This window comes from Xenopus laevis, chromosome 1L, assembly GCF_017654675.1.
Source record: "Xenopus laevis strain J_2021 chromosome 1L, Xenopus_laevis_v10.1, whole genome shotgun sequence".
NCBI lineage: Eukaryota > Metazoa > Chordata > Amphibia > Anura > Pipidae > Xenopus > Xenopus laevis.
In genome coordinates this window covers 145,805,753-145,833,486 of record NC_054371.1, presented here as the reverse complement: position 1 = coordinate 145,833,486, position 27,734 = coordinate 145,805,753, and the positions used below count along the sequence as shown (strand labels likewise).

The 27,734-nt window shown below is 38.0% G+C and overlaps 1 protein-coding gene across 1 annotated transcript in view; it reads left to right on the top strand.

Moving 5' to 3' along the window:
- LOC108714648 (G-protein coupled receptor 54) overlaps positions 1 to 27,268 on the top strand; it is a 32,846-nt gene extending 5,578 nt beyond the window's left edge. Inside the window, exons 2-6 of the mRNA XM_018259070.2 lie at positions 2,708 to 3,141; positions 15,307 to 15,431; positions 23,094 to 23,229; positions 24,528 to 24,766; positions 25,905 to 27,268. Coding sequence (XP_018114559.1) covers positions 2,835 to 3,141; positions 15,307 to 15,431; positions 23,094 to 23,229; positions 24,528 to 24,766; positions 25,905 to 26,255 — 1,158 coding nt within the window. The 5' untranslated portion in view covers positions 2,708 to 2,834 and the 3' untranslated portion in view covers positions 26,256 to 27,268. The remainder of the gene's footprint in view (positions 1 to 2,707; positions 3,142 to 15,306; positions 15,432 to 23,093; positions 23,230 to 24,527; positions 24,767 to 25,904) is intronic.
- Positions 27,269 to 27,734: the final 466 nt, after the last annotated feature.

The following is a 27,734-nucleotide window of genomic DNA, read 5'->3' as shown; positions in this document are numbered from 1 at the left end:
AAATCATTTTTGCTCACTACTCAGTGTGGCTGAGTACAAGAGCATTGTGTGTTTACATGTGGGCTGCTTTGATTTTTTTTGCCCGGGCTGCTTTTTACTCCCAGTCCGGCTCTGGTATAATAATAACCTAAACTCATTTAGATTTTAAGGTCTGAGCAGCCACCTTTTGGTGGTTTTATGTGTCCAATGTAAACTTCTAGTTACATTATAAAGAGTTTGCTTAGCTGTGTGTGGGTTGGGTAGGCTGGTTTCTAAGCTCCTAGCATTTCAGGAGGCTCAGAATGGAAGGCTGTTTGAGCTGACTACAGTTTTCATCTGCTTCTGAAACTGGATCTCAAACAAGAGGCCATGCAACGACACCACACATTTTGGTGTGAAACTGCACAGGCCAAAAAAGATCTCCAGTTTCAACTTACAAACTAGGACTCCAAGATTTTTAAATTATAAGGGGGACACAAGGTAATGGGGGAAAATATATGTGGTGAGTGGAGTAGGCAGTAAAGTTGAGCAAATCACATCTATTTTAAAAAGGCCAGGAAATCTAGGACATATAGGAGTCCTATCTGCAACCGAATACTGTTAACTTCTATGACAAATATCTCATCTGGTTACAAATACAACTGATTCTTAAGTTTCCTACAGCAAATGATCTCTTCAGTGGGACTGGGATTCCCTGCTGCAACCTCCTCTGTTCTCACAGCCATAAGTCACATAGAATTTTCAAAGATTTGTTCTCACATTTTGGTATGGACAAAAGCAGGCTTCAGGACTCCAGATTTCTAAATCTCATCTAGTTTCTTAGTATTTCATCATACCAGTGGGATATTGCTATTACACCCAGCAGGTAACATATATCAGATAAGGGAAAGTAAAATTGATGAATTGCTAATTCCTGTATCCATGGTATCTTAGCAGGTTTATGAACTAAAAGACTTATTTTTAGTTAACTGTATTATTATGTGCTTGGATGAAACTGTATATGTGAATATTGTGTTAACTATAGCTGCTTCCTCCCTTCAGGAAATGTTCAATCGTTTTCTGGGGATTAACCTTCATGGTCCTGGCCATGGTTTGTTTGATCCTACTTCTGTTATGTTATATTAGTATTCTAGATACACTGCATGTACACTATATGATGACTGGTATGGTTCTACAAATGCAGTATGTGCTTGTGTTGGTTTCCATTGCCAATGCATTACTACATATTACTGGCTGTGATACCGTTTTTGATTTAATGTGCATCAGCTTAAAAAGCCTGACAGTTTTTAAAAAAAAGTATATTCTTCATATCTTGATTGTGAGCAAGTACATGGCACTTTTTTATTGTTATAGGTAAAAGAAAATAATTGAAAAAAAAAAATCTGAATTATTTGATTAAAATGGCGTCTATAGTGGATGACCTGTAATTCAGAGTTTAACAGATCGTATAACTGTACTATTCTTTTAGTGACATTTATAACTTTCTTTTAAATCTTTTATATCTTTCTTTTGCTGTACTTTCTATCACATGATTATGGTGGTTGATGATCAATAAGGAGTCATTTACCTAGGCCCGGAATAGAAGAGCGAGAGCACTAAAGGTGGCCATAGACATAACAATTATGATCCTTCCTGGAAAAGATCCTTCCAAGAAAGATTGTTCGTTTCAATACAGATGTGTAGAGCTAAATCATCAGATATACAGGTAAAAACAATAGAATTCTACCTGTATCTGACTATTCAGCACTAAACAGTGGCCACTGTTCAGGTGCCTTCAAAGGCACCCAAGTAACATTTTTAGACTGGACCGATTGAGAAGCCGACCGATATCCAAGTCTTTTGCCAACATCAGTTGGCTCATCTCCCACCATACACTCACCAAAAATCGTACAAAGATTTGTTTTGTACGATAATATCGGTATGTGTATGGCCACCTTAAAGGAGAAGTTAACCCCTTCGGCGCTAAAATCCCTCCCCCTTCCCTGTGTTGCCTCCCTCCTCCCCCCTGGCCTATTTCCCCCCCGGCACAGGTCCTGTCCATGGAGTTCACAGGCACCATTGTCTCCTGTGCGGTATTCTTCCTGGATTGCCCAGTGTTAGATAGGAGTATTTGCCGGTTCAGCTCTACTGCGCATGCGCCAAAAGTCACGAAGTTTCTGAAAAAAAAGAAATCAGAAAACGTCGTGACTTTCGGCGCATGCGCAGTAGAGCTGAACAGGCAAATACTCCTACTGCGCATGCGCCGCCAAACGCCGGGCAATCCAGGACTATGTTAAAATTAACATACTCACTTCATATGTAATTATCTGTATGGGCAAGATCTATCTACAACATATTTGGGCAGGATCTGCTATACCTTGTGTATTGGTTATTATTTTTTATGCAATCTGTATGTTAAATGTATAATGTGTGTTGTGGGATATGTCTTATGTGTTATTAACAATTCATAAACGTTAGAATATAATCATAATCACTCTCATGCAGACATCTCTAGATGGTTGCCTTTAGGACCCTGAGAAAAATCTGTACATGAGCCACTCTCTCTCCCCCCCACCCGCTACTACTGGTTACATGCAGGAAAATGCCACAATTGACTTGAAACTTGTCTGACGGATAAGCAGCAAGCATCTTCTGCAGCACATCAGGAGAGGGAGACCAAATCCAGATTGACTGGAGCTTACTTAAAAAAAATCTATACAATTAATTTAAACTTTTTTCTCTTCTTCAGAACTGAAGCAACAGAAGCAGCAGCACATGAAATCTGTTCTTTTATTCCATCTCTCTGTTCCAAATGCTCTGCTGAATTTGGGATAACCCTTTGAAGAGCTTTCCCAACTGAAGCTTCCATATCAGCAATGATGAAGGACGCAAGTGCTACCCCATACCCTCTTGAACTTATGCCAACTGAAGTGGGTAACTTGTCCCTGCTTTCCTGTAGCAACGACTCTGCTGAAAGTATCAGACTTTACCAGTCTTCACCTGCAGCTGGGTGCAATAGCTCACTATCCAGTTCTGATCAAAGCCCACCATTGCTGGTGGATGCATGGCTGGTACCCCTGTTCTTTGCCCTCATCATGCTTGTGGGACTAGTAGGCAATTCCTTGGTCATATATGTCATAAGTAAACACAGACAGATGAGAACAGTAACTAATTTCTATATAGGTAAGCATATAAACCTTAAATTCTTTCTTTCTTTCTTATTTCACTAAATAGGAGCAGCATGCAAAACTGGCATACCAGTAACCTCTACCCCAGACGAGTATAAGCTCAGACTGGCAGTGCTCCATTCATAGATTGTTATGTGTGTGTATTTTTATATGAAATGATTTTGTACATCATTTTGGGATCTGTTTAGAAACAAGTATTAATTCTGAAGCTTGCTTATGTTTCCTGTTACTGTGCTGTGGTGTGCTAGTGCCTGCTGTGCATATCTTTGAGTCCCGTTAAAAACGTATTTGCACGTGGACATCTATGTACACATTGCAGAGGGGTAGAGTGATTTTACTCAGAAGTGGTAACATCTAGCAGCCAATTAGCAAGTAGCTCTAAATTCATTAAGGGTAGGACTACATGGACGTTTTTGCCGCGATCCGACTCGCTGTGACAAGTCGAATGCGACAGAAATAAGGTAAACGATAGAAATGTCGGATGAAGTCTGCATGCGACAGTCGTGTTACGTTGGATCAACGCTGCTACTCCAGCCGACATTTTTATCTTTTACCTTATTTCCGTTTTGTCACAAAACGTCCGTGTAGTCCTACCCTTAGACTGAGCCAATGCTTACCAAATGCAATTCTAAGCACAGAAACACATTCATGTCCAACCTCTCTGAATAAATATCAATGCAATATTTTTGTAAACATTTTTTAAATTCAAGTATTCAGTAAAGGAGTTTACATGCTCATCTGCACCTCAATGAAAAGAAGGGAAAGAAAGACTAGGGGTAATTTACGTATGCTACTGTAGTTGCACTCCTGCCATTATCCCCACATATTCTAGCAGCCAGTTGTGTGTTAAACCCCATTCATTAAAGATACTTGCCTCAAAATGTTCTGTAAAGTTGTGATTGGCGCCGCTCACTCCTTCCTGCCTTCCATTCCAAAACGTGCTCAGTTGCACTATTGTTGTAGAGCAAGAGTACCCATACTTTACTAATGAGGGGCCTACTTTTAGTGATGTTGCCCCATTATGATCTATATTGATAAAAGCATTCTGTTCTATTGAAAACATTACTTAAAGGGGTTGTTCATCTTTGAGGTGAGGCCTTAAAATGCTAGCAGGAAGTTGGTGAAGCGCGGGTTAGGATCCAGGTTGCCCTTAAAACCACTGAGGGCTCCATTAGCATGTCCCTGTGCATCCAACAAGCCATGTCAAACAGAAGCACTGCATACATAAGAACATGCAATCCTACCTGTATTAAATTATTTTTTTCTCGTACTCCTTAAGTGGCCTAAATTACTGAGAGTGGTTTCTGCAGGGTGGCTTTGAATTAATCCAAATTCTTTGATATCGCAAGTCAGTGGCATTATTTTAAACACAAGATAATTAAAATTCTATCCACTCCAGCATGAGCCAACAACTAAATCTAATTCACAATAATAAATCATGCGATACTGCATTTTCCATTCATTTTAACGTAATTACCATTTAACACAGCACTGATATCTATTGCCTTGGTAAGAGCTTGTACACAGCATCTGAATGTCTTCTTATTATGCAGTCAGCATGTTTAAGTGGAGCCTGATTGGTCAACAGATGTAAGTGGAGGGATCAGTGTGTATTTGGTCTGTTAATGCAGCATTATGGATAAAAGGGGACGCAGGTAATGAATATGGCATAAATTAAGTCTATATAAGTGAATTCCCCACGCTTTGAGCAAGACACTTGTGCTATACAATGTGCATACAGTTTCTGCACCGTATCTTCATCCAATAGCAGAAGCTTGACCTTATTGTTAACATCAAAAAATTAAAGTGGTTTAAAGTAATAAAAATATAATGTGATGTTGCCCTGAACTGGTAAAACTGCTGTGTTTGCTTCAGAAACACTACTATTGTTTATATAAATAAGCTGTTGTGTAGCCATGGGGGCAGCTATCCAAAGGAGAAAAGGCTTAGTTTACACAGCAGATAAGCTCTGTAGAACATAATGATGTTATCTGTTATCCACTATTTACAGTAACCTGTGCCATATAGCCTTTTTTAAATTTCTGCCATTGCTACACAGCAGCTTGTTTATATGAACTATAGTAGTGTTTCTGAAGCAAACAGATCAGTTTTACCAGCACAGGGCAACAGTACATGATATTTTCATTACTGTAAAACACTTTTATTGTTTGGTGTTAATGTTCCTTTAAGTAGGTGTAAGCAATGCTACGCTTGTTTACCCCAGTTAGCCAGGTACAATAGTAATAAATGCTGATTTATAAATGGTTGTTATTGGTAAACCAACTCGAGCATTTGCATAATAAAAACACGTTCATGAAGAGATGCTGACTCTGTGGCTAGCATATTCAATCTGTCCTGTTTTCCTTTGTCAAAACAGCAAGAATTTGAAAGTTAATGGGTGTTTGTTTTTTTTTGCATTCTATGATTACGTTTTCAACATATAATATTTTGGAGTTGATGGGCAGTGTTTTCCAGGGGGATAAGGATAGCAGAATTTAATAATGATGCTATATATAAGCAAACCATAATTTTCTTTGGTGTGCTTGTGTACAGAATGCAAACTAACTAAATAGATATAATTAATAACATTGCAGCAAAATACCACTTGAGAGATAATAAGGCAATTTCTTCATCTGCTAATTGGGAACTGAAAATAAGAGCATAGAGAGAGAGAGAGAGAGAGAGAGAGAGTCATTCAATCAGCTTTAAGTGAAAAAAAAACACTCATTTCAAACAGGACAAATCAGCCTTGTTATAAATAATAACAATAATAATAATAGTAAAATCATTAGCTAGCTGATTTAGTCCTGGTATATTTTACTGGTTATTTGGTTCTTCAAAAAAATCCCCATAGCTCAAGGAATGATTATTTGATAAATGATAATTAATGATAAATCCCCATGGCTCATGGCATATAAATGTAGCCAAAAGGGCGAAACATGTGGGTGGAAATATTTGTGTGCTTCTGCTTACTATAAATAAGTGAAGAGCTGTAAGGCAGCAAATGAAAGGCCTTTATCAGGAGCTGGAGCCTTACCTTCAGCCACTAACACATTTTCACGGTGCCTTGGGCAGGTCCAGAACTATGTTCTGTGTCATGGAATTATATTAAGTTTCCCAGGAAAAGCAATGACTAGAATACTGTAAAAAGAGTCTTCTACTCTGTCAGTGCTATAGATTGCACTAATAATGTGTGACAATATCCAATGGCTTAAAATAATGCACAAAATAACGCATGCTATAAAATACTGCACACAATTCACTAAAGATTAACTAAAAAAGGCGCTTCTTAAAGGAGAGGGGGCCGATACACAAAGGTAGAAAAAGTCAGTGTTATTTATAGCATGCCTTAAAAATTGTATCACTTCTTATATATTTAGAATTAACAATCGATTCACTAAAAGTTCACTTGTCTGACTTAAAGGAGTGAGCTATGGAATATACCTTTTTCCTTACTCTTGCTTTTCTGTTATTATAACTTTTATCAATATGTATTTATAGCCACTGACATGTTTTTCAGCATGTTGCAAAAAAAAGGTTTGTATGTCTAACATACATACTACATATAAGGATGGAAGTTTTATTCTTGCTGGGGTTTTATGTAATGAAATTCCATTCTGTGAGGCAGATATCCTTTTAAGAAACTGTTAACCTCCCATTTAGCTTGCTATGTTTCAGTGAGTGCTGGCATTGAGTTGGACAGGGAAAAAGGAAAAATGTATCAAACTTACTGTGATTTCACTATAGTGGAGAACTCCATGTAAAGCAGATTTCCTGTCATTCTTTGGCCGAGTGTTTTTTTACAGGTCAGGCAACTCCAAGGAAACTTATAATATCCTCATATTCTACAACAGGGGGGTACATTATTAATTATAATACATAAGTTTGGGTCATTCGACTATAGCACTGAGCACCGATTATATCTGATGACATCACTAAGTGCTGTTAAAATGAATATAATTTACATTATATTCGTGATTCTTGTTTATTGTCAAATAATGGTGTCACAAAAGATTCTAATCAAAGGATGATGCCACACAAAAATGTCAAATGAGCTGTTTGGAGGAATCAATATGGGACGGGCCCCCGCAAAAAATATTTCAGGAAAGGACCAGTGCGCACTTCAAAGTACCAATCCACCCCTCGCTCTCGTGCATGTACATGAGCACCTGGTAAGCAATACTTCCTGTATGCTGCCCACACTAAAGACACTGGGTACTGGGAGTTGCAATAAAACTTAAATGTGTTTATTAATGTTGGTCACGCTTCACACGGTCACAGGCAGGAGCTCTCCCACAGGACATTAATTCACAGTACACAGCATCCATGATAATTGCACAGTCAGATGGAATACACACGGGCACATCTCAAGTACACTTCCCGGTCTCTCCAGTGCCCTCTCCCACTCTCACCCTCAGCCCCCGGTGTCCTACTAAGAGTCCAGTCAACACTTCCCCATTTTGAGGGCCTTGCACAGACACCAAACTTGCCAGGTGCATTCCAGTGGGACTTCTCACGGGTGCCTCAACTATCCACTCCAACCCTGACTGGCGGGTACCCACTGGGCCACTATACCTACTTACTTCTTATTGGGGCTACAGCTGCCCATGCTAACTATCGTATCTCACCTCACACTCCTATTGTGTGCTATTTCAGACACTAGGGCTCTCACTAGCTAAATTCAGTACCTCTTACTGTGGGCACCTTCACTGCTTCAGTGACTTCTTGCCTGCCACTCGTCCCATTAGCCAACTCTCTATTTCCTGCAGAACCTCCCTCTTTTATAACCTTCTCATCTCATGGGACGTTCCCTCAACTCTTATGAAAGTACTTGTACTCACTAGCTCCCTCTAGAGGCTCCTATACTGTAATTAGACTTATTTTACCCTTACATTTAACTCTTACCCTCAAAATGAATACTTAAGCAACTGATAGTTTACATCATATTAAGTGGCATATTAAAGAATCTTGCCAAACTGGAATATATATTTAAGTAAATATTGCGCTTTTACATCTTTTCCCTTGAGTCCCCAGTTATTCTCTGTGCTGCCTTAGAGATCACATGTTCAGAAATACTGCAGCTCTAACTGTAACAGGAAGTGTGGGAGTAAAACACAGAACGTTGTCTGTTAATTGGCTCATGTGACCTAACATGTATGGTTTGTTTTGTGTGTTTGTGTGCACCGTGAATCCTAGGATCCCAGGTGGCAGCCATTATTTTTAAAATGGCAGTTTTCTATTTAGGATTACCTAATGGAACATGTTACTAAAAAGTATGTTATTATGAAAGTAGTTTATTTACATAAAACAGGGTTTTACATATGATCTGTTTCATACAATATATTGTTTATAGAGACCTACATTATTTTGGGTATAGTTTTCTTTTAAGCAACCACCATTCTTTTAACAAGGCTGGGGCTCTTTTACCCACTAGAGGATATTAGAAATTTTTAATTTGAGGGAGGTTTCAAAGAATGGTGAACACATTGGTCAAGTTTTTGCTTCTACTAAACTCTGATGCAGAATAAAAGAGCTTGGCAGTGATCATGAAATACAGGTATGGTCATGAAATACATGTATGGTATCAGTTATGCAGAAACTCCTTATCCAGAAAGCTCTTAATTACAGGAAGATCATCTCCTATATACTCCATTTTAACCAAATAATTCAAATATTTAACAATAATTCCCTTTTTTCTGTGGAATAATAAAACTGTGCTCTGTATTTGGTCCCTACTATATTTAATAGATAAATGTAATCCTTATAGGACACGAAACAATCCTATTGGGTTTAATTAATTAATGAATGAATAAATTAATTAATTAATTTTCAAATTATTTTTTTAGTAGCCTTGTATGTATGTATATTTTTATCTGTAAAGCGCTCCTTGAGGGCAAAGCACTGTACAACAAAACAATAAATTAGTAGTAACAAACAAGGGGTCATTGGAATAAAAAGTAACAATAAGTGCATTATTAGAATACAATTTACATAAATATAAAATATAATTACAATGCAGATTAAGTGCTCAGTGTCAAGGAAACAAAAGGCTAGAGGACCCTACCCCATAGGGCTTACAGTCTAAATGGGAGGGTAACATACAGACACAATTCAGAGGACTATTAAGGTGCTGTGGGTTACAGTTTGTTACACTGCTATATAAGTGCCAGTTCAGGTGTTATTCAGGTGCTCCCAGAGGTAGTCTTTGAGTTTTGATTTAAAAACATTGAAGGAGGATTCTCTCCTGAGAGATTCAGGAATGGCATTCCAAATATAAGGAGTCGCAAGAGAGAAGGGTTTGATACGGGAAACAGCAGTAGTAGTGGGGGGTACAACCAAGCGGTTGCTCTGAGAGGAGCGGAGGTTTCGGGCAGGAACATATAGAGAGACAAGAGATGAGATGTAGTTAGGTGCAGAGGAATGAAGGGCTTTGAAGGTTATAAGGAGGAGTTTATAAGTTATTCTTTGTTTTATAGGAAGCCATGATAAGGACTTCAGCAGCGGAGGGGCCTGTGCCCTTTTGGATGAGAGGAGGATAATTCTTGCAGCAGTGTTTAATACAGACTGTAGAGGGGAGAGATGGAAGTTAGGGAGGCCAGTTAGTTTAAGGTTACAGTAATCTAGTCTGGATAGGATGAGAGCATGCATAAGCGTCTTGGATGTATCAGTTGAAAGGAAGGGACGGATTTTGGCAATATTGCGTAATAAAAAGTGACAGGTTTTGACAGTGGACAGCCTTAAGGTATGGAGATCCAAAATACAGAAAAACCCATGATCCTGAGCAGTCTGGATAATAATTGCATGCCTGTATACAGTTGTTTACTTGAAAATTTTAAGGATGTATGGGTTAGGTGTTTGCTTTAAAAAAATTCCCATCAGTTGTTTTTTCTGTTAGTGACTCATTCCATGACATTCTATATTTCGAAGAATTTCTTCTCAAGCCTTTTATCTTCAGCTGCAAGATGGTCACACACACAACAAATAGATTAGCTTTATAGATCATCTTTGTTTTCCTGCAACTTACTAGCTGTGTTTTCTAATCTTCAGAATGCCTATGAATAATATAAATAGGCAAAACAGAAATATAAAATTGAATAGTGCTCTCATAAATAATTCACCCTTATATAAGTTCTGTGATCTTGAATTAGCTTATTCCATTCTCAGACCTACAGCTGTAATTGGAAAGGGGCTTATAAGCTACACCAGTGATCCCCAACCAGTAGCTCGTGAGCAACATGTTGCTCTCCAACCCCTTGGATGTTGCTCAAGTGGCCTCAAAACAGATGATTATTTTTGAATTCCAGGCTTGGAGACAAGTTTTGGCTGCATAAAAACCAGATGTACTGTCAAACAGAGCCTCAATGTAAGTTGACAATCCACATAGGGGCTACTAAATGGCCAATAACAGCACTTATAGGGCAGCCCAGGAACATTTTTCATGCTGGTGTTGCTCCCCAACTCCTTTCACTTCTGAATGTTACTCACATGTTCTAAAGGTTGGGGGTCCCTGAGCTACACACTGAAAAAAGTGTTTAATGGATAAAAATCCAAACAAGTTGACTTGAAATAAGCTGCTCCTGAGTAAAGAATTTGACTCCTGCTGTCTTGACTCACCCACTTATTACATGTTTTATACAGAAACATATTTACACTGGGAGAAATCCACGCAGACTGCTGACATGGTTTGAACCTCTCCACTAATAAGCTGTGCATGTGTGTGAAATGTTACAGGCGCAAATAAATGGAAATCAATGTGAAGGTCTATTAAAAATAAAGTCTGTGATACTGAGGGTAATTAGATAAGGGTCCCAGGGAATGAATATCCTATCAGAACTCTGCTGATGTACACTGGATGTTATACTTTCTAACTTAGGATAGAAAAAGTTCAGGGTGTATAACTTCCTCAAAAATAAGGAAAGAAATATAAGTGGTTACTATATTTCCCTTTATTTCTTTCAGCTGCAAAGATTGTTTCATCTGGGGTTCCATGTCAATATGGACTAGAACTAGTGCTGGAGCATAAGTTAAAGATGTCAGTTAGGTGAAAATTCAAACTTGTGGCAAAAATTACACCCCCAAATAATATTAACGGGGTATACCATTCTTTTAATAGTACTACAGTACAGTTCATCCTCACTGGGGTGCAGGCACATACTATAAACAAAAAGTAATAAGATTAGCAGGCCAGGTAGCATAACAGAACATACTGTATCGACTGATCAAATGAAATACAGTTTCTTTTAAATTTTATATTAACTGTTTTTATCGTCTTACACCACACATATGATAGTTGGTGGTCTGGGAAGGATACAGAACCAATTAATAAAATAATAAAAAAGAAAGCATTTATGATACTGCCAATTCTGAAAGGAAATGAGTCTATCCCAATTAGGCAGTTATTCATTATCACACCTGGGTTTTCTAGCACACATATGTACATACTCGAGGGTATATTAAGAAGGATGAATGGCTGTGGGTTCTGAAGTGCTACAAAGTGGCTCAGATACAAAGGATTGTGCTTCATTATTCTCCAGAGTGCACCACAATACATTTGGATTTCTAATATAGTATAAATGAAACTCATGCACCATATGATGTCTACTCTGCACTCATTTCCCTCAGCAACTACAGAGTCTGCTTCCTCTGTAGTTAAGTCCCTGTCACATCGCTCACTTTGCTGACTCCTGATCTTGTCTTATAACCCCTTCTCCTTTTAGAATGTAATCTATATTTAACGGGACTATTTTTACCTCCCGCATAAGGAATTGCTTGTATTTTTGGATCGGTATGCAATCTTTACATTAAAGGGGGATATTTAATATAAATTTTTCTAAATATAATCAATTAAAAATTCTGTACCGTTTCTGAAATAATCAATTTATCTTCACTATCCCTCTCTTAGCATCTGTTTCTCTTCATTCTCTCTTCATGCAGCAGTTGGGTGTCAGATATTCAATGACAGTTAGATCCAATATATTTTATACGGGGGCTCCTTTTGCCCTAGAAGATGTATTAGAGCTCACTATTAAAATCACCAGACATCATGTCTCTCTACATGCAGTTATTTTGTTAGATTTTGTTTGTACTCGAATCAGTTATTTGAGTGACTTCTAATTCATCTGCTAAGAAAGAAAGCCAGCCCCTATAAGATATATTGGATCTAGCTGTCAATGAATATCAAACACTCAGAAACAGATGCTGAGAGAGGGATAGTGAAGATAAACTTGATTATTTCAGAAACAATTCAAAATATTTAATTGATTGTATTTAGAAAGTTTCCTGTTTCAGTGTGATGTGTATATTATATTTTAATTGTTGTGATAGTTCCCCTTTAAGGGCACAATTTAAGAATGCTTGAATGCTAAGGGCTTTCAGGAGGAAGAATCACGTGCATAGTTTCTTTCTTTAAACACCTTGGCTTCTTACTGAGCAGGTTTTTTGTCCCCAACCAAAAAATAAAAAGTAGGATTTAGGTACCGAGCTTTTAATTATTTTGGAAAACCTACTTGGAGAAATAAAAACTTGCTGGGAAGGAAGCTGATGTATTCAAAGGAAGAAACCATGCAAGAATTTAAGAATACTCAAGTGATTATTGTACCCAAATGTGCCCCGAAGGTTCAAACATTCTTTAATCAGCCCCTAAATATATATATATATATATACACCCTGTAAAGCCGTGCAAAAAATGAAGGTGCTTTATAAATGTATTTTAATCATGAAAAAAAATCAGTATTGTAGAAATGTAGAAATTACCTTAAGAGGTAGTTTCACTTCAACTATCTTTGTGACATGCATAAAAGTATTTCACACATTTTCCATGTATATAGCTTCCTCTATAGTTATGCTACCGGATATAGGAATACAGTAACAATATTACTAGCATTATATCAGAGCTTCTATCAAAACCCTAAGTTTGCAATAGCATTCAAAAAAGAATTGACAAAATGTAAGAGCAGGACTCATGGGAAAAATCTTTATTTGTATACTGAAATATATATGGGAACATGGGCCTAATGAATTTTGAACACAATGCGATTAAGGTGCCCATCTTTATCCCAAATTCCTTTAATTCAAACAGTGAACAACATCAGGATCTATGAAATCTCATATTATAGTCAGGAAAACACAGATTGATGACACTTGACAACCTTGGTTCAAATCAGAGAAAGAATTGAGCCATACTAGGTATTTAAGAAGCAAGCCACATGTATATATATATATATATATATATATATATATATATATATATATATATATATATATATATATATATATATATATATATATATATATATATGTGTGTGTGTGTATTTAATCACTTCTTTCCCTTTATTATTGCTATAGCAGGATACCTGTGCTTGTAACTGGACTTTGTTATATACAGTATCTGGTTATGAACTTCACAAAATCCCAAATGCAGAAGTGTTAACTATTGCCTAAGTTGTCCTTCTTACTCCTTTTACTTCACTGATACCCCTTTTCTGAAAGGATTTAAAGATTTATTGAGAATTATGAGCTTACTTTTTAAAGTGCTTTGTTGGCACTATATAACTAAGGATAGCAATCACTATTAATTAAAATGCATGTAATAAACGTATTTCCACAGGGCCACTGTAATTCAAGTAACAGCTGTTTTGGTGGACACCAAACTGTACATTTTTTTTTGCTACCACAACCAACTTTCATAATGAATATTGTGGTCCCAGATATAACCATTATTGACAAAGGGTTTTCTTTATTTTTTTATAAAGATGTTTTATACTGCATATATACAGTATATAAAACGTCTATACACATATAGATGATTTGCATGTAGATCCTGTATTTATGCCTTAGCAACTTTTCTTTACATGTGCGTCATTCATTTCTTCCTGGAATGCTGCAATGCTTTCATAATTGTCTTTCCATATTGCTAAATGTTGCCACTGCAGATTTAAACACTGCTTGCATTTGTATATACATTTTCACTTGAGAAGCTCATAATTATAACTAAATGCCACATTTGCAATCACCTCCTTGCCATATAATTTTTTTTTTTCCCCATTGCTATCTTTGCTCATGAGAGTAGGCTGGAAAAATAGAGCAGTGTCTATTCAAGCCTTGGCCTTGCTTAATGGATTTCCATATTGTAAAATATTGCCTCTGAATTTTAAGTCACAGGTTCCGCTATTCCAGATTAGTTTTATTTGTTTTATTAGTTTTATCTACTTGTAGTAGCTATGAGAAGACTTAAAAGACACCCATCACAAAAATGTTGTATCTCCCACCGGAGGCTGGGCCGGATTTGAAGTAACGGTGCCCCGAGGCTATATGTCCTGCGCCAGACACTTTGCGAGCATGCGCACACCCCACCCCTGTGCCCGCATGGTCCTAGTGCGGGCCTTTAGGCGGCTAAACCTTCCATACTGTGCACGCATGAGCGAGATCTCAAGCAGCGGAGCATTGGGGAGCTTTGAGTCCCCATTGCTCCTCAGGGATGCGGCTGGGCGGTATGCCACCCCTAAAATTTTGCCGCCCTAGACCGGAGGTGCGGGGTAACTGAGCCTAAGTGAATGGACATACTCATGTGGGGTGTCCAGGCTGGTAATATGCACTGTTGCCCAATATCCATGTTATTCACATAAGCAAAGAAGAGGGCAAATAATTAAACAACTATAAGAAATAAATAATGAAGACCACTTAAAAAGTTGCTTAGAATTGGCCATTCTAGAACATACTAAAAGTTAACTTAAAGGTGAACCACCCGTTTAAACAGGCATCTTACAACAGTGAGATTCGGAATTTTATAGAAAGTTTAGCAGTTAACCTTGACGAACTGTCATTTACTTAGACCCCAGACAGCAGTGCAAGATGAGCAAAGACATGCCCCATAATGCTCATTCACAGATCACTTCTGCCCGGGGTCTGGCTGCGCTCTGCACCAAATAAAAAAATCCATATCTTGGCCAGTGCATGCACCACTGTATTCGCAGGGAGAAAGTGCAAAAAAAAACCATAGCCTAGTAAATAAGCTCTTATGTCTAACATCCAATTTGTAATACAATTTTTTACTCACATCTATAGCATATGTTTTGCATTCCATTCTTCATTTTTTGGATATTAAAATCTCAAAGCATCTGAGCTAATTATCACAAACATTCTCTGTTCTTAATCCTTCCAGCCAACCTTGCCATGACAGATATCACCTTCCTGGTATGCTGTGTGCCTTTTACTGCCACTCTTTACCCGTTGCCCAGTTGGGTATTTGGTGATTTCATGTGCAGATGTGTTAACTATCTCCAGCAGGTAAGCTTTAAATTATTCTTTAGCTGACAGCACCCTGTACTGTTATTTCATTTAAAGGGATACTGTCATGGGAAAAAAACATTTTTTCCAAATGAATCAGTTAATAGTTCTGCTCCAGCAGAATTCTGCACTGAAATCCATTTCTCAAAAGAGCAAACAGATTTTTTTATATTCAATTTTGAAATCTGACATGGGGCTAGACATTTTGTCAATTTCCCAGCTGCCCCATGTCATGTGACTTGTGCCTGCACTTCAGGAGAGAAATGGTTTTTGGCAGGCTGCTGTTTTTCCTTCTCAATGTAACTGAATGTGTCCCAGTGGGACATGGGTTTTTACTATTGAGTGATGTTCTTAGATCTACCAGGCAGCTGTTATCTTATGTTAGGGAGCTGTTATCTGGTTACCTTCCCATTGTTCTGTTATTAAGCTGCTGGGTGGGAAAAGGGAGGGGGTGATATCACTCCAACTTGCAGTACAGCAGTAAAGAGTGATTGAAGTTTATCAGAGCACAAGTCACATGACATGGGGCAGCTGGGAAATTGACAAAATGTCTAGCCCCATGTCAGATTTCAAAATTGAATATAAAAAAATCTGTTTGCTCTTTTGAGAAATGGATTTCAGTGCAGAATTCTGCTGGAGCAGCACTATTAACTGATTCATTTTGAAAAAATTTTTTTTTCCCATGACAGTATCCCTTTAAGGATGACATTCCTATTGGGCATATCATTTTCCCCATGAATTTGATATTTGTTTTGTCTTCTGTAAAAACAAATGCAAGGATGGGCCTTGTGAGATACTATTACCTACTAGGGTACAGGTTATTAACTTGTTAACTTAGATTATATTAAGAAAAATACGTTTGCTAGTACATAAAACTGTAAACTATTTGTCACATTGAAAGCAAAAGTCTAGGACATGTTGGCAATAAACATGTTTGGAATAAACATTTTCGTTGTTGAACTCCATGTCAGTACTCATCTGGATAGTCCATCCCCCTGCTCCCATCAGAAGGACCCTCCCCAAATCTTTAAAAGATGGACCACACCCACTTACGTGTGTCTTTTTGGCCCTTCTGCTCCCATTTTCTTTTTAACCTTGGGAAAGCATTAGGCCTGTCCATAAGGTGTCCTAGGTCCATAGGGCTTTTTTGTTCCCCAGCACATTACCTCATATCTTGGAGTCTTCTGGGCTTCAGCTTCTGGATCAGATAGAGCACTGGTGAGCAGTGTTTGGCATCCCATGTCTGCCTGTGTTTCAGTTGCCTTCCTGTATTGTCAGAGCATTTGGTGGCAAGTGCCATCCGTAAGCCCACCTGACCTGCCCAAAAGGCATCCATTGGCAGTGGTGTATGTGGCCCCTATACCCCCTTTTATTTTTATGGATGGGTGGGGGAGGTGGCAGTTAGCTTAGTGCTATTACCCTCACATTGGGAAAATAGTAGCTTGCTACGTCCCAATGAGTATTGACATGGAGTTCGACAAGAAATAAGGGAAGATTGTGTCATACTTACCATGATCTTCCTTTCCTAGACTAACTCTAATTTTTAGAAGCTTGTTGCGGTCCTTCTGATGGGAGCAGGGGGAGAGATGTTCCTGATGAGTACTGACATGGAGTTCGTCTAGGAAAGGAAGTATGACACAGTTTTCCCTTTTCATTACAACTCAACTGAAGGGGACAAGCTCTGCCAGTCAAGGAGGCATGGTATTACAGCAATGGTATTTTGGCCAGGTAATAGCAGTATAAATGAACAACTCACTAGGTTTTATTATAGCCTGTACAGTGAGATACCATACATTGGTGTCAAGCTTCCCATGAGCTTAGGAACTATTGAAGCTATTGAAAGCCCAGAATCTAGCACATTGGTATTCTGCAATCTCTCTTTTACTTTTCCTGTATTGCAGCCATTGTAGGTTAATCTGCTTGTCTGTGCTAATCGATAGAGCTTTTGTTTTTGGTGTCAGTTTCAAGTGCACCGTCTTCTTATCATTCTGGTTGCACAAAGGGCAATAGTCTGGGATGATTGTTGCAGTTAGCCTAGACTACTGAGCTCTGCACTCTTTGCATTTTCCTAATGCACATAGCCTTCATGAATAAAACTAAATTTGTTTTAAGGGGTCCACATATAATATTAAAGTATTATGAGAAGTTTTATTATGTTGTGTGGGACATTATTGGTAATGTTGCATTATATTGCACTTTACACTAAATTCAATATTTTATTACATATATAGTATACCTATATATACAGTACAGAACAATCTTTATTTTCAGTTATTTCAGTATGGAAGTGCATTTGATTTTGTACTTCATGCTGTGTTATTAAGTAATCTTTTCCCTTCCATTAAAAACCCACAGGGAAATTTAGATGTCTGTATATCTCCTTATAGATATAATTATTCAAGATGTATTCATATCCACTTGGTCGGATATTTCATCTGATAATAACAGAAAACAGTCGTTTTGAAAAAAGCTCTTTATGCTCTATTCAGTACAAATGCAGGCTTCTTCATAAGAATGAAGCAAGAAAACCAGATTTTAAATAATAAGGCTTTTTTGATGTGCACTAACTGGAAATGAGAATTCTACTCTTATTGCTGTAGAAGTATTTTATACCCAAAATACACTTTTATCGTACATTTATATGCATATGGATTCACTTATCTGAGGTAAAACTGATCCTGTAAAATGAATAATGCTATGTTGCTTTCTGTTATATACAAGTGTAGCCCTATTCTGCATGAAATTTAGCACTGATTTTCTTGTGTGTGGCGCTACAGGAGTCCTGTGTCTCCACTACTGGGGAAAGCGGGTACACTATGGGGCAAATCCACTATGCGCCGAAGCGCCTAACGCTAGCGTTGGTCATTTTCGTTACTTCGCAAATTCAGTAACGAACGCTGACGTAAATTCGATAGTGTTACTTCGCACCCTTACGCCTGGCGAATTTTCGCAACGGACGTAACTAGACAAATTCACTAACGCGCGCATTGTACTGAACGCTTCCTTTTACGCTAGACTTCCTTCGCCACCTCAGACCAGGCAAGCGCAATAGAGTAGATAGGGATTGCTTCAAAAAAAGTTCACATTTTTTCTAAGTCCCAAAAAACGCTGGCGTTTTTTCTATATTATGGGTGATAGGCTGAAAAAGATCGAAAAAATTTTTGGGGCTCCACTCCTTCCCCCCTACATTTCCTAACTCATGGCAACTTAACTATACAGTGGGCACATGTGTAGGGCAAAAAAAAAATGTATTTGATGTTTTGAAGGTTTCCCAGGGATTTGTAGTGATTGTAGTGATTGTACGTATTCCTCCATATGCAAATTAACCATCGCTAGCATAACTTCACTTTGCTTAGCGAATCAACGCTAGCACAACTTCGCAACCTTATGCTACCCCTGAGCTCAACTTTGGATTTAATGAATTTGCGGAGCGCTGGCGAAACTACGCCTGTCGAAGTGCGGCGAAGTTACGCCTGGCACAACTACGAATCTTAGTGAATTTGCCCTTATGAGTTGGCCTGCACCTAATGTCAGAAAATACTGGGCTGTGATACACCTCAGAATTTTTTTAAGGGGCACCTTTTTGACTAATGCACAGTGCGGGAAAGGGAGCAATGGCAGACAGTAAAAGAGGGCATTTGGTAAAGGGGGGGGGTTTAGTTCTCCTTTAAATAAACAGGATATATACAGCCTGCCAGACAGGAGCAACTTCATAGAATAATTCAGATGGTGATCACTGAGCTGGGGAATCCCCACTTATGTGGCAGTTTCTTCAGCGTCCTGAGAAGGTCTCCCTTTGGATTGCCTTCCCTGAAAAAAAGCATTCTTTGCACTTCAGAGCCTTGACTAGGACCTCCTTTCCTTCTGCCCCCTAAATAGAGCGCACTTTTATGCCACCCGGGTTCCCCACTGACTTTTCACACACACACAATAATATCTGGGACCTTGCAGTACCTTCTTTTCACTCTGCTGCTTCTCTCTCCCAGCACTTCCTGTGCAGCACTTCCTTCCTGTCAGCTCACGGGGTGGAGACTCCTCCCCCTCTTGCACGGAACACACAGAAGAGAGACAAGTATGCATAGCTTCCCTACACAAGCAGAGCATATCTACTATACTGGAAGAATTATAATGTATTCATTAAGGGGCATATATATGAAAAATGAAACTTGCATAAATACAATATAACAGGATCTTTTCCCACATTTCTGTATGTATTGCAATTCTCCTGTAACGATCTCGTTATCAGAACCTTGCGTGATGATGATGGGGCCCGGGCTTTCTGCTGTGGAAAACCAACAAGGAAGTGCAGATCTTTAGCAAATAGTCCGAAAACGAGATACCGGCAAGGATTTAGAATAGGCGTAGTCAAACAGGTGAAGAGGCAGGCGGCAGGAATCGTAAACGAGAGTCAGGTAGAAGTCAAAAAAAGGGATAATCAGATTGAAGAATACACGTGAGCAGGAACAGTAAACTGAAGCCTAGCTTGGGTACTCACAAAATGGAGGACTGGAGCTTTAAAGGCATTTGGTGGCAAATTTAAATCTGGCACCAAATCCATGACGTCATGACGCATGGTGCCATGATGCACGCATCATGACGCCCAGCGTTAAAATATGAGGAAGTGCGCACCTGCGCACAGGAACCCAGGACGAGACCTTACTGGGAGGTAAGAGAGCGCTGAACTCTCCCGGCGCGTCTTAAATGGGTGGCAAAACTATTGTTTTCATTTGTTTTTTTAAATCAGAATTTCATAAATAATAAAAATTGCACTCATGTTTTTTGCTGCACTTTTATTTTTTTAAGCAAACACACCACAGAAATTAGTGGCTGATTTATTATTAATTGACCTTCAGGGTCAGGTAATCCATTTTTAAAATAGCAGTTGTAAGGATTTTTTTCAGGAATTTTTTTGTTTACTAACCTATTTTTTTTTCAAAACTAAGAAAAGCTCACAGGTTTTAGGTCCCAAGCTTTTTTTTATTATTTTTTGAAGAAAAAGCATAATTACAAACACACTTTTGATGAATTATAAATCAGCCCTCAAGTGTCCAGTATAGTTGAAGCTGGTTCTATTGATGTATCTGGCAGTATTTCCTACTCTCTTTTTCCATCTGAAATGAATGGTGTACTGTGCAAATTGTTAGCATCAGCAAAGTCTGCTCCATCTGCTATTTATTCCTTTGTTTCTCATTTATTTTTACTTTTTGCTTACATTTTTGTTTAATTATGTTCTACAAACATACGTAATTAGCAATATTGGTGGCAAAACTATCTTATGGGTTTATTTAATATTTAGATATTTTAGGAGACTCAAGGAATGAAAATCCAAATTACAGAAATCGCCTTATTCAGAAAACCTAAAGTCCTGAACATTCTGGATATCAGATACACTTGAATAAGGTCTTAGCTTTATGATCGTTATGAATATAGGTTTGTGAATATTCAAGAAGCCTGGCCTTGTTACTTTTGAATCACAGCAGTCAATTTGACTGCTAAAAAGGTATGGGATCTATTATCCAGGATGCTCGGGAGCTGGCACTTTCCAGATAAGGGGTCTTTCTGAAATTTGGATCAACATACCATAAGTCTGCTAAAAAAACATTAAAATAATGAATAAACCTAATAGGATTGTTTTGCCTCTAATAAGATTACTTATATTTAGATCAAAGACAAGTTACTCTTTTATTATTATGGAGAAAAAGGAAAATATTTTTAAAATAAAGTGAAAGACTAGCCTTTAGGACATGGCCTTCCTATAATTCATTTCATTTCTTGCTTTCTGTATAACAGATCTTATACTTGTATTGAAAGCACACAATACAGAATGTTATTTCAGATGAAAAGTGAACCCATTACTTCCCTGGTCTTGTGAAACAGTAGCAATATTTTGGGGTCAGTACACTTGATATCCAATCTGAAACCAACTGTTACAAATATTTTTAGCAGTGAATTACTAAAATAATCAAAGAAGCATGAATAAGAATGCCATCCATGCAATCATCATAGCTGGATTCTATCCCTGAATATAGGGTAGTATCCATATATTTATAAATACAAATACTTCAAAGGTTTTCATTCATCTGCAACGGGGTCATTTTGGTGAAATTAGCTTTTCTACATCTATAGCGTGCAGTTTCTAGGGTTTATAGAAGGCGCAGGCCTTCCTGTTCAAATGAAGTATTTATCTTACTGTAATTACCTCCTATTCAATTTATTGTGGAAAAAGAGGTATTATTTGAAACAATATTATCCGAAGATGTTGGCATAAATGATGTAATCATTAGAATCCATATAATTCCCCTGCTTAATAAGTTGGCCTGAGGTGAGAAAACCCCTGCCTGTTAATTACACTAGATAAATGATTTGAATCTTGTTTCCTTCAGTCTGGGAACTCATAATTATAACAAGCAGGCAGGAGCCATATTGTGGACACTGTTATTAAGACAAGCCTTGTGTCATCTCAGAATCTTGTTTGTGTACCAGAATGGGGGACCTGATGTCCATCCCCATGAACTGGCTACTACAATATTTGATTGGCAGCCGAGATTTTTAAATGAGTTTACAACAGCAATGAACACTTTAATAAAAAAAAGAATTTGGATTTCATGTTTCATTTGAAAAGGACTTTTATTATACAGCTTTTTATGTCTGGGTGACAGGTCCACTTTAAATAAACCCAATAAGATTGTTTGGCCTCCAATTATATCTTAGTTAGGACCAAGTACAAGGTACTGTTTCATTATTACAGAAACTCATTATTAGAATTGAATTATTATTATTTGATTAAAATGGGAGATGGCCTTGCCATTATTTGAAGCTTACTGGATAATGGGTTTCTGAATAACAGGTACCATACCTGTACAATATTGTTTTTTTAAATGGCAATAATGTCTAAGCCCCCTCCAGGTGGACCTTCTTCTGAACCCTTCCAATTAGGATCCAGGTTGTGGATGATGGACTTTCGTTGCAAACATTTTCCTGACTCCCATACTTTACTATAGGGCGGATTTATTATTTTCCACAATTTGCTGCCCTACGGCAGGTTTTAGGTACCAAGATTTTGATTCTTTGCAAATTAGCTTCTTGTTGTTCAGACGAGCTGCAGGGTTTGCTCATGAATATTATAAGTACTTTATAGTAATTGTGCCGTTGGATTCTCTGAGCAGCATGCACATCAGTAAATTCAATAAAGTGATTTAAATATCTCATCACATAACATAGAACCTTATTCCCAAAGTGTTTTCGTTTGTGGGAATTGCATTACTGTACTGTTGAAAAATGATAAGGAAGATTGGGTTCAAAAAGCCATGTTGTGGCCATAGGTGTTTCATTTTACAGTCGGAGAGAAGGGGTATGCTCAGTGTTATTCTGAAGGGGGTAATCTGAATAATTTAATAACATTACAGCATTGAAAAAATAAAATGATAAAGAGAACTCCCATTTCCATTTAACTGGAGCATATCCATATAACAATTTTCTCTCACACATCAGTTATTCATTCTATCTTCTATTCAGGGCTTTGAATGGAAACGTATAATGCTATTGCACCTGACAGCATTAAAGCCTTAAACTGTCAATTTTTAGCTTCTGTTTTCTTTATGGATCACATTTCTGATCTTGATTTATGCTAAAATGATAAACATCTTTTTTCTTTTTTTTTAGGTCACTGCACAAGCAACCTGTATAACCCTAACAGCTATGAGCGTTGACCGCTGCTATGTAACAGTCTATCCACTGCAATCCCTGCGCCACCGAACCCCTCGAATGGCCATGGCAGTGAGTCTGGGTATCTGGATAGGTAATCAATTCTAATAATCACACTGCCTTGTAACCCATAACAACTAATTATCAAGGAAAACTTACTGATCACCTCGTAAAAAGCAAGCAACTGATCAGTTGCTGTGGGTCCAAGCTTGGTGTAAACTTAGTGCCTTACCCCATATGTAAAAGTACATTTCTTCCTTGTTTATAAATGAAGGCATAGGGCTTTAAAGGAGAACTAAAGCTTAACTAAATAAGTAGCTAGAAATGTGTACATTATGTTTTGGGCTACTTTTAGCACAATGCAACCACAGCCTTTTAGCAGTAAAGATCTGTGTCTCAAAAGATGCCCCAGTAGCTCCCCATCTTCTTTTCTGCTGATTCACTGCACATGCTCTGTGCACTGTCACTTATAGAGCTTAGGGACCGACTCAAAATGTACAGTACACATAGAATAGAAATGTCACAATATAAGGCTGATTAGTAATTTATACAGATAATTATTAAAGGCAGCACAGAAACCAGTGCAACTAGCATCAGAATTTAATGATCAGCCCTGTAGCATCATCTTATATTACAGGCAAACCTCATTTTCTGCTTGATAATTTGCGACAATACCTAAGCCTAATTTCCAAAAAGAGACAGATGTACATGACCTAAACTGAGTATAGCGTTGGTTTTGTGTGTATGTTGGTAATATTTCTTAACCAAATTTGATGTAACCAGAGAAGTAAATACAGACCGACTCTTAACCATTTGATGTATGCTTCTGAGATATAATAATTAGGCATTGGCATATGTGGCACCCACGCTTATGGGTCTCTCTCCTTACATCAAAACATATAATATGTCATAGAGACACAAGGAAGAATGACTTGTATTTAACATCTGACAGATGCTCCCTTGTGCCTTGTATTCTCTGACAATCCTTACAATGCTTTTTGCACCTTGACCCCCCCCTCATTGTAAATAAGCCCTACTGGCAGTATTCAAAGAGTTATAGATGATTATGCTGAAATATCATCTTAGCAGCAATACACATTAATTAATCACTTGGGAGTAAGGTAAGTAACCTTTATAACAAACAAGGGAAAATTGTGCTCACCACTATTTTTTAAAACCATTAGGCGGGTGTGCAATGAGGCTGTGACCACAAAATTGAGTGAAGAGGACTCTTGTATTTACCTTTATCATTGTCCCATTATTAGCATGTATTGCACTCTGCTTTTTTTGCCCTACTTTTTTGGCTCAAATAGATAAATAAATAGATAAATAAATAAATGTTTTTGCTCAAATATGTCTTTAATGACCTGGCCTTTTTGATTTTCCTTCCAGGCTCTTTTGTATTATCCATTCCATTTGCCATGTACCAAAAGCTTAGCACTGGATACTGGTATGGACCTCAGACGTACTGCATAGAAGCTTTCCCTACAGTTGTGCACCAGAAAGCATTCATATTATATACGTTTCTTGCTGTCTACCTTTTGCCCCTGCTCACTATCTGTGCCTGCTATGCTTTTATGCTAAAAAGAATGGGTAGGCCGGTGGTAGAACCCATTGACAACAATTATCAGGTGGGTGGTTATGCATTACAGGTATGTGATCTGTTATCTGGAAATCTATTAACCAGAAAGCTCCAAATTATGGAAAGGCCATCTCCCATAGACTCCATTTTATTAAAATAATCCAGGTTTTGAAAAAAAAAATTCCTTTTTCTCTGTAATAATAAAAGAGTAGCTTGTACTTGATCCAGACTAAAATATAACTAATCCTAATTGGAAGCAAAACCAGCCTATTGGGTTTATTTAATGTTTACATGGTTTTCTAATAGACTTAAGGTAAATAAGTACATTTCTGATGTCTAGAATAATGTTCCAATTTTACAGATATAAATCACAGGCATAATATACCATTTCCTAAATGTTGTGCACTTATTATTGACAGTAATGGTAAATTAGGGATGCACCGAATCCAGTATTCAGTCCGGGATTCGGGCCAGGATTCTGCCTTTTTCAGCAGGATTCGGATTCGTCAGAATCTTTCTGCCAGGCCGAACCGAATCCAAATCCTAATTCGCGTATGCAAATTAGGGATGGGGAGGGAAATTGTGTGACTTTTTTTTGTCACAAAACAAGGAAGTAAAAAATGTTTCCCCCCCCACCCCTAATTTGCAAAAAAAAAAATTCCCCTTCCCACCCCTAATTTTGCATATGTCTCCGGTATTCGGACAAATCTTTCTGGAAGGATTCCTTCCTTGGAGGTTTTGTTTGATTTTCTCTCAGCAAGTGACAAAGTTTGAAGTCAATAGATTTGTGTGTTATTGTTTATTGTTCTGCTTACTTGCTATGTATTTATGGATGTATGCGAGAAGCTAAAGCTATATATTGTTATATTTTGTGCTTTAAATAAATCCATACTCTCCCACCAACCTATAAATCATAGCAATTAACAACCAGGTTACACTAAAGCAGTGCTACCCAATCATTTTGTGGAATAAACTGAAAACAATTATGTTCCACCACCAATTACTTTATGCAATTATGTGTTTTTGTCTTGCACTATCCTAGCTGGAATCTTACAGATCCTGCTCCTAGGATGGAATATAATGACTGGGTATTAGCTTTCTTTCTGACTACAAACATTACAGTCATTTTTTCATACTTTAGTACTTTTGCCCATGCCCCAATTTCTTGCAATTGTTTTATGTTTCAGGTACAGCTTTTGGCCGAGAGATCTGAGGCAGTGAGAACAAAAATCTCTAGGATGGTTGTGGTGATAGTTCTACTCTTCACCATCTGCTGGGGACCTGTCCAGCTTTTCATCTTGTTCCAAGCTTTTGACTCCAGTTTTGAGAAAAGTTATGAAACCTACAAGATTAAAATCTTTGCACACTGCATGTCGTACTCCAACTCCTCCATCAACCCAATTGTGTATGCTTTTATGGGGGCAAACTTCAGAAAATCTTTTAAGAAAGCTTTTCCTTTCATATTTAAGCAGAGGGTTGAGGGCACAACTGGTGTTGTTGCTAACACTGAGATGCATTTTGTTTCTTCTGGAACATAATTAGCAGGGGGAAAATTATAACTGCAATAAATAGCGCATTGGAACACTTGTTAAACTCTCTTAGCAAATGCAATTTTGTGGTTTTAAGAAGCCAATATCAGGTGTAACTAAAGATATCAACGTGTTTGCGAATTCACATCTAACAAAATGTCCAGTCCAATGAATATTTATACATACACATCAGGGAGTCCTACGATTTCGTGCCTTTGAAGTTTAAGGTGACTTCTATTATTCACATCAGTTCTTTCTGTTTTGCTTGCGGCTTTATACCTTTGGAATCCGAAGGTATATTTTGTAATTCATATCAGATTCCTAAAGCTATACATAGCTCACTCCTGTTTTATATATTGGTGTTTTGTTCTTCTACACAAAAACTGTACAAGCCTTCAACTTGAAGGAGGAACAATAATGGAAAAATTCTTGACAAACACAAGCATCCAAATACATTGAAATACATACAGGGTATTTCCCTTTGTTTTGATCGACTGGACAAATAACGCATTTGTTCATTGTTTTAGAACCAGTGTTTAAAAGACCACAAATCAAAGAAGATTGGTCTTGTGGTGGAGGGTATTTTGCTTAGCAGGAAATTTATAAGCTTTTTAGACTACAGTAGTTTTAACTTCTGAGCGATGAAAAGGGGTAAAATGACCTACGATTGCACCAGCAGGGTCAGGGTGCAGGCATGAAAATGCTCACCATCTTCATCTCCTTTCTGAAATATGGTATAGAATACATGGGTTTAGCACTTGCATGACATTTGAGTGTGCAGCTTCAAATTTTTAATGCCAAGTGAGAACATTGCCGGGCATCAAAGAAGTAGCACCACCGTTTAGTTACATGCACATTAAGCCGAGAGTATGTCAAATTGTGTCTTTTTAAATGTATATAATTTGCTATGTAATGTGTGCTTGTTTGTCTTTTATAAAATAAAGATATAGTTTTGCTCATATACATCTAAGTATTACTCTGCACCCATATTTGCCAATATACAATTCTTTTAAAGACTTTTTATGATGCATACATATTAAATAAAGTTGCACGGCTTGGCTGCAGCATGATGAATGTTGCTAAGTGAATCATGGATCTATCATAATTTCTCTCTCTGGATCTGTTGTACCGCAAGGCTGGGCACTCGCTTTTAGGTAATAGTTATAAATATAGGGATCATTTACAGTTCCCCAGGGTACAAGTGCTAGAGTGCTAAGGGGCACAAAAGCACACCCCTTAGTAGTGATGCATGGGCTGGACTCAAGGGCGATCCTGGCACCTCCGCCGCCTGAGGCAGCAGCAGTTGCTGCTGCCCCCCCTCCCCCGGAAATTCGCTCTTAAAGTACCAGGTACCTAGTGGGGGGCTGCCGTCTGAGGCGACAGCCTCAACTCGCCTCATTGGCGAAGCACCCCTGGCTCAACTGATACCTGCAGGTCAGGCAGGTTCGAGTCAACTTCCACACATTTTGGGGGTCCCGGGCACATTTG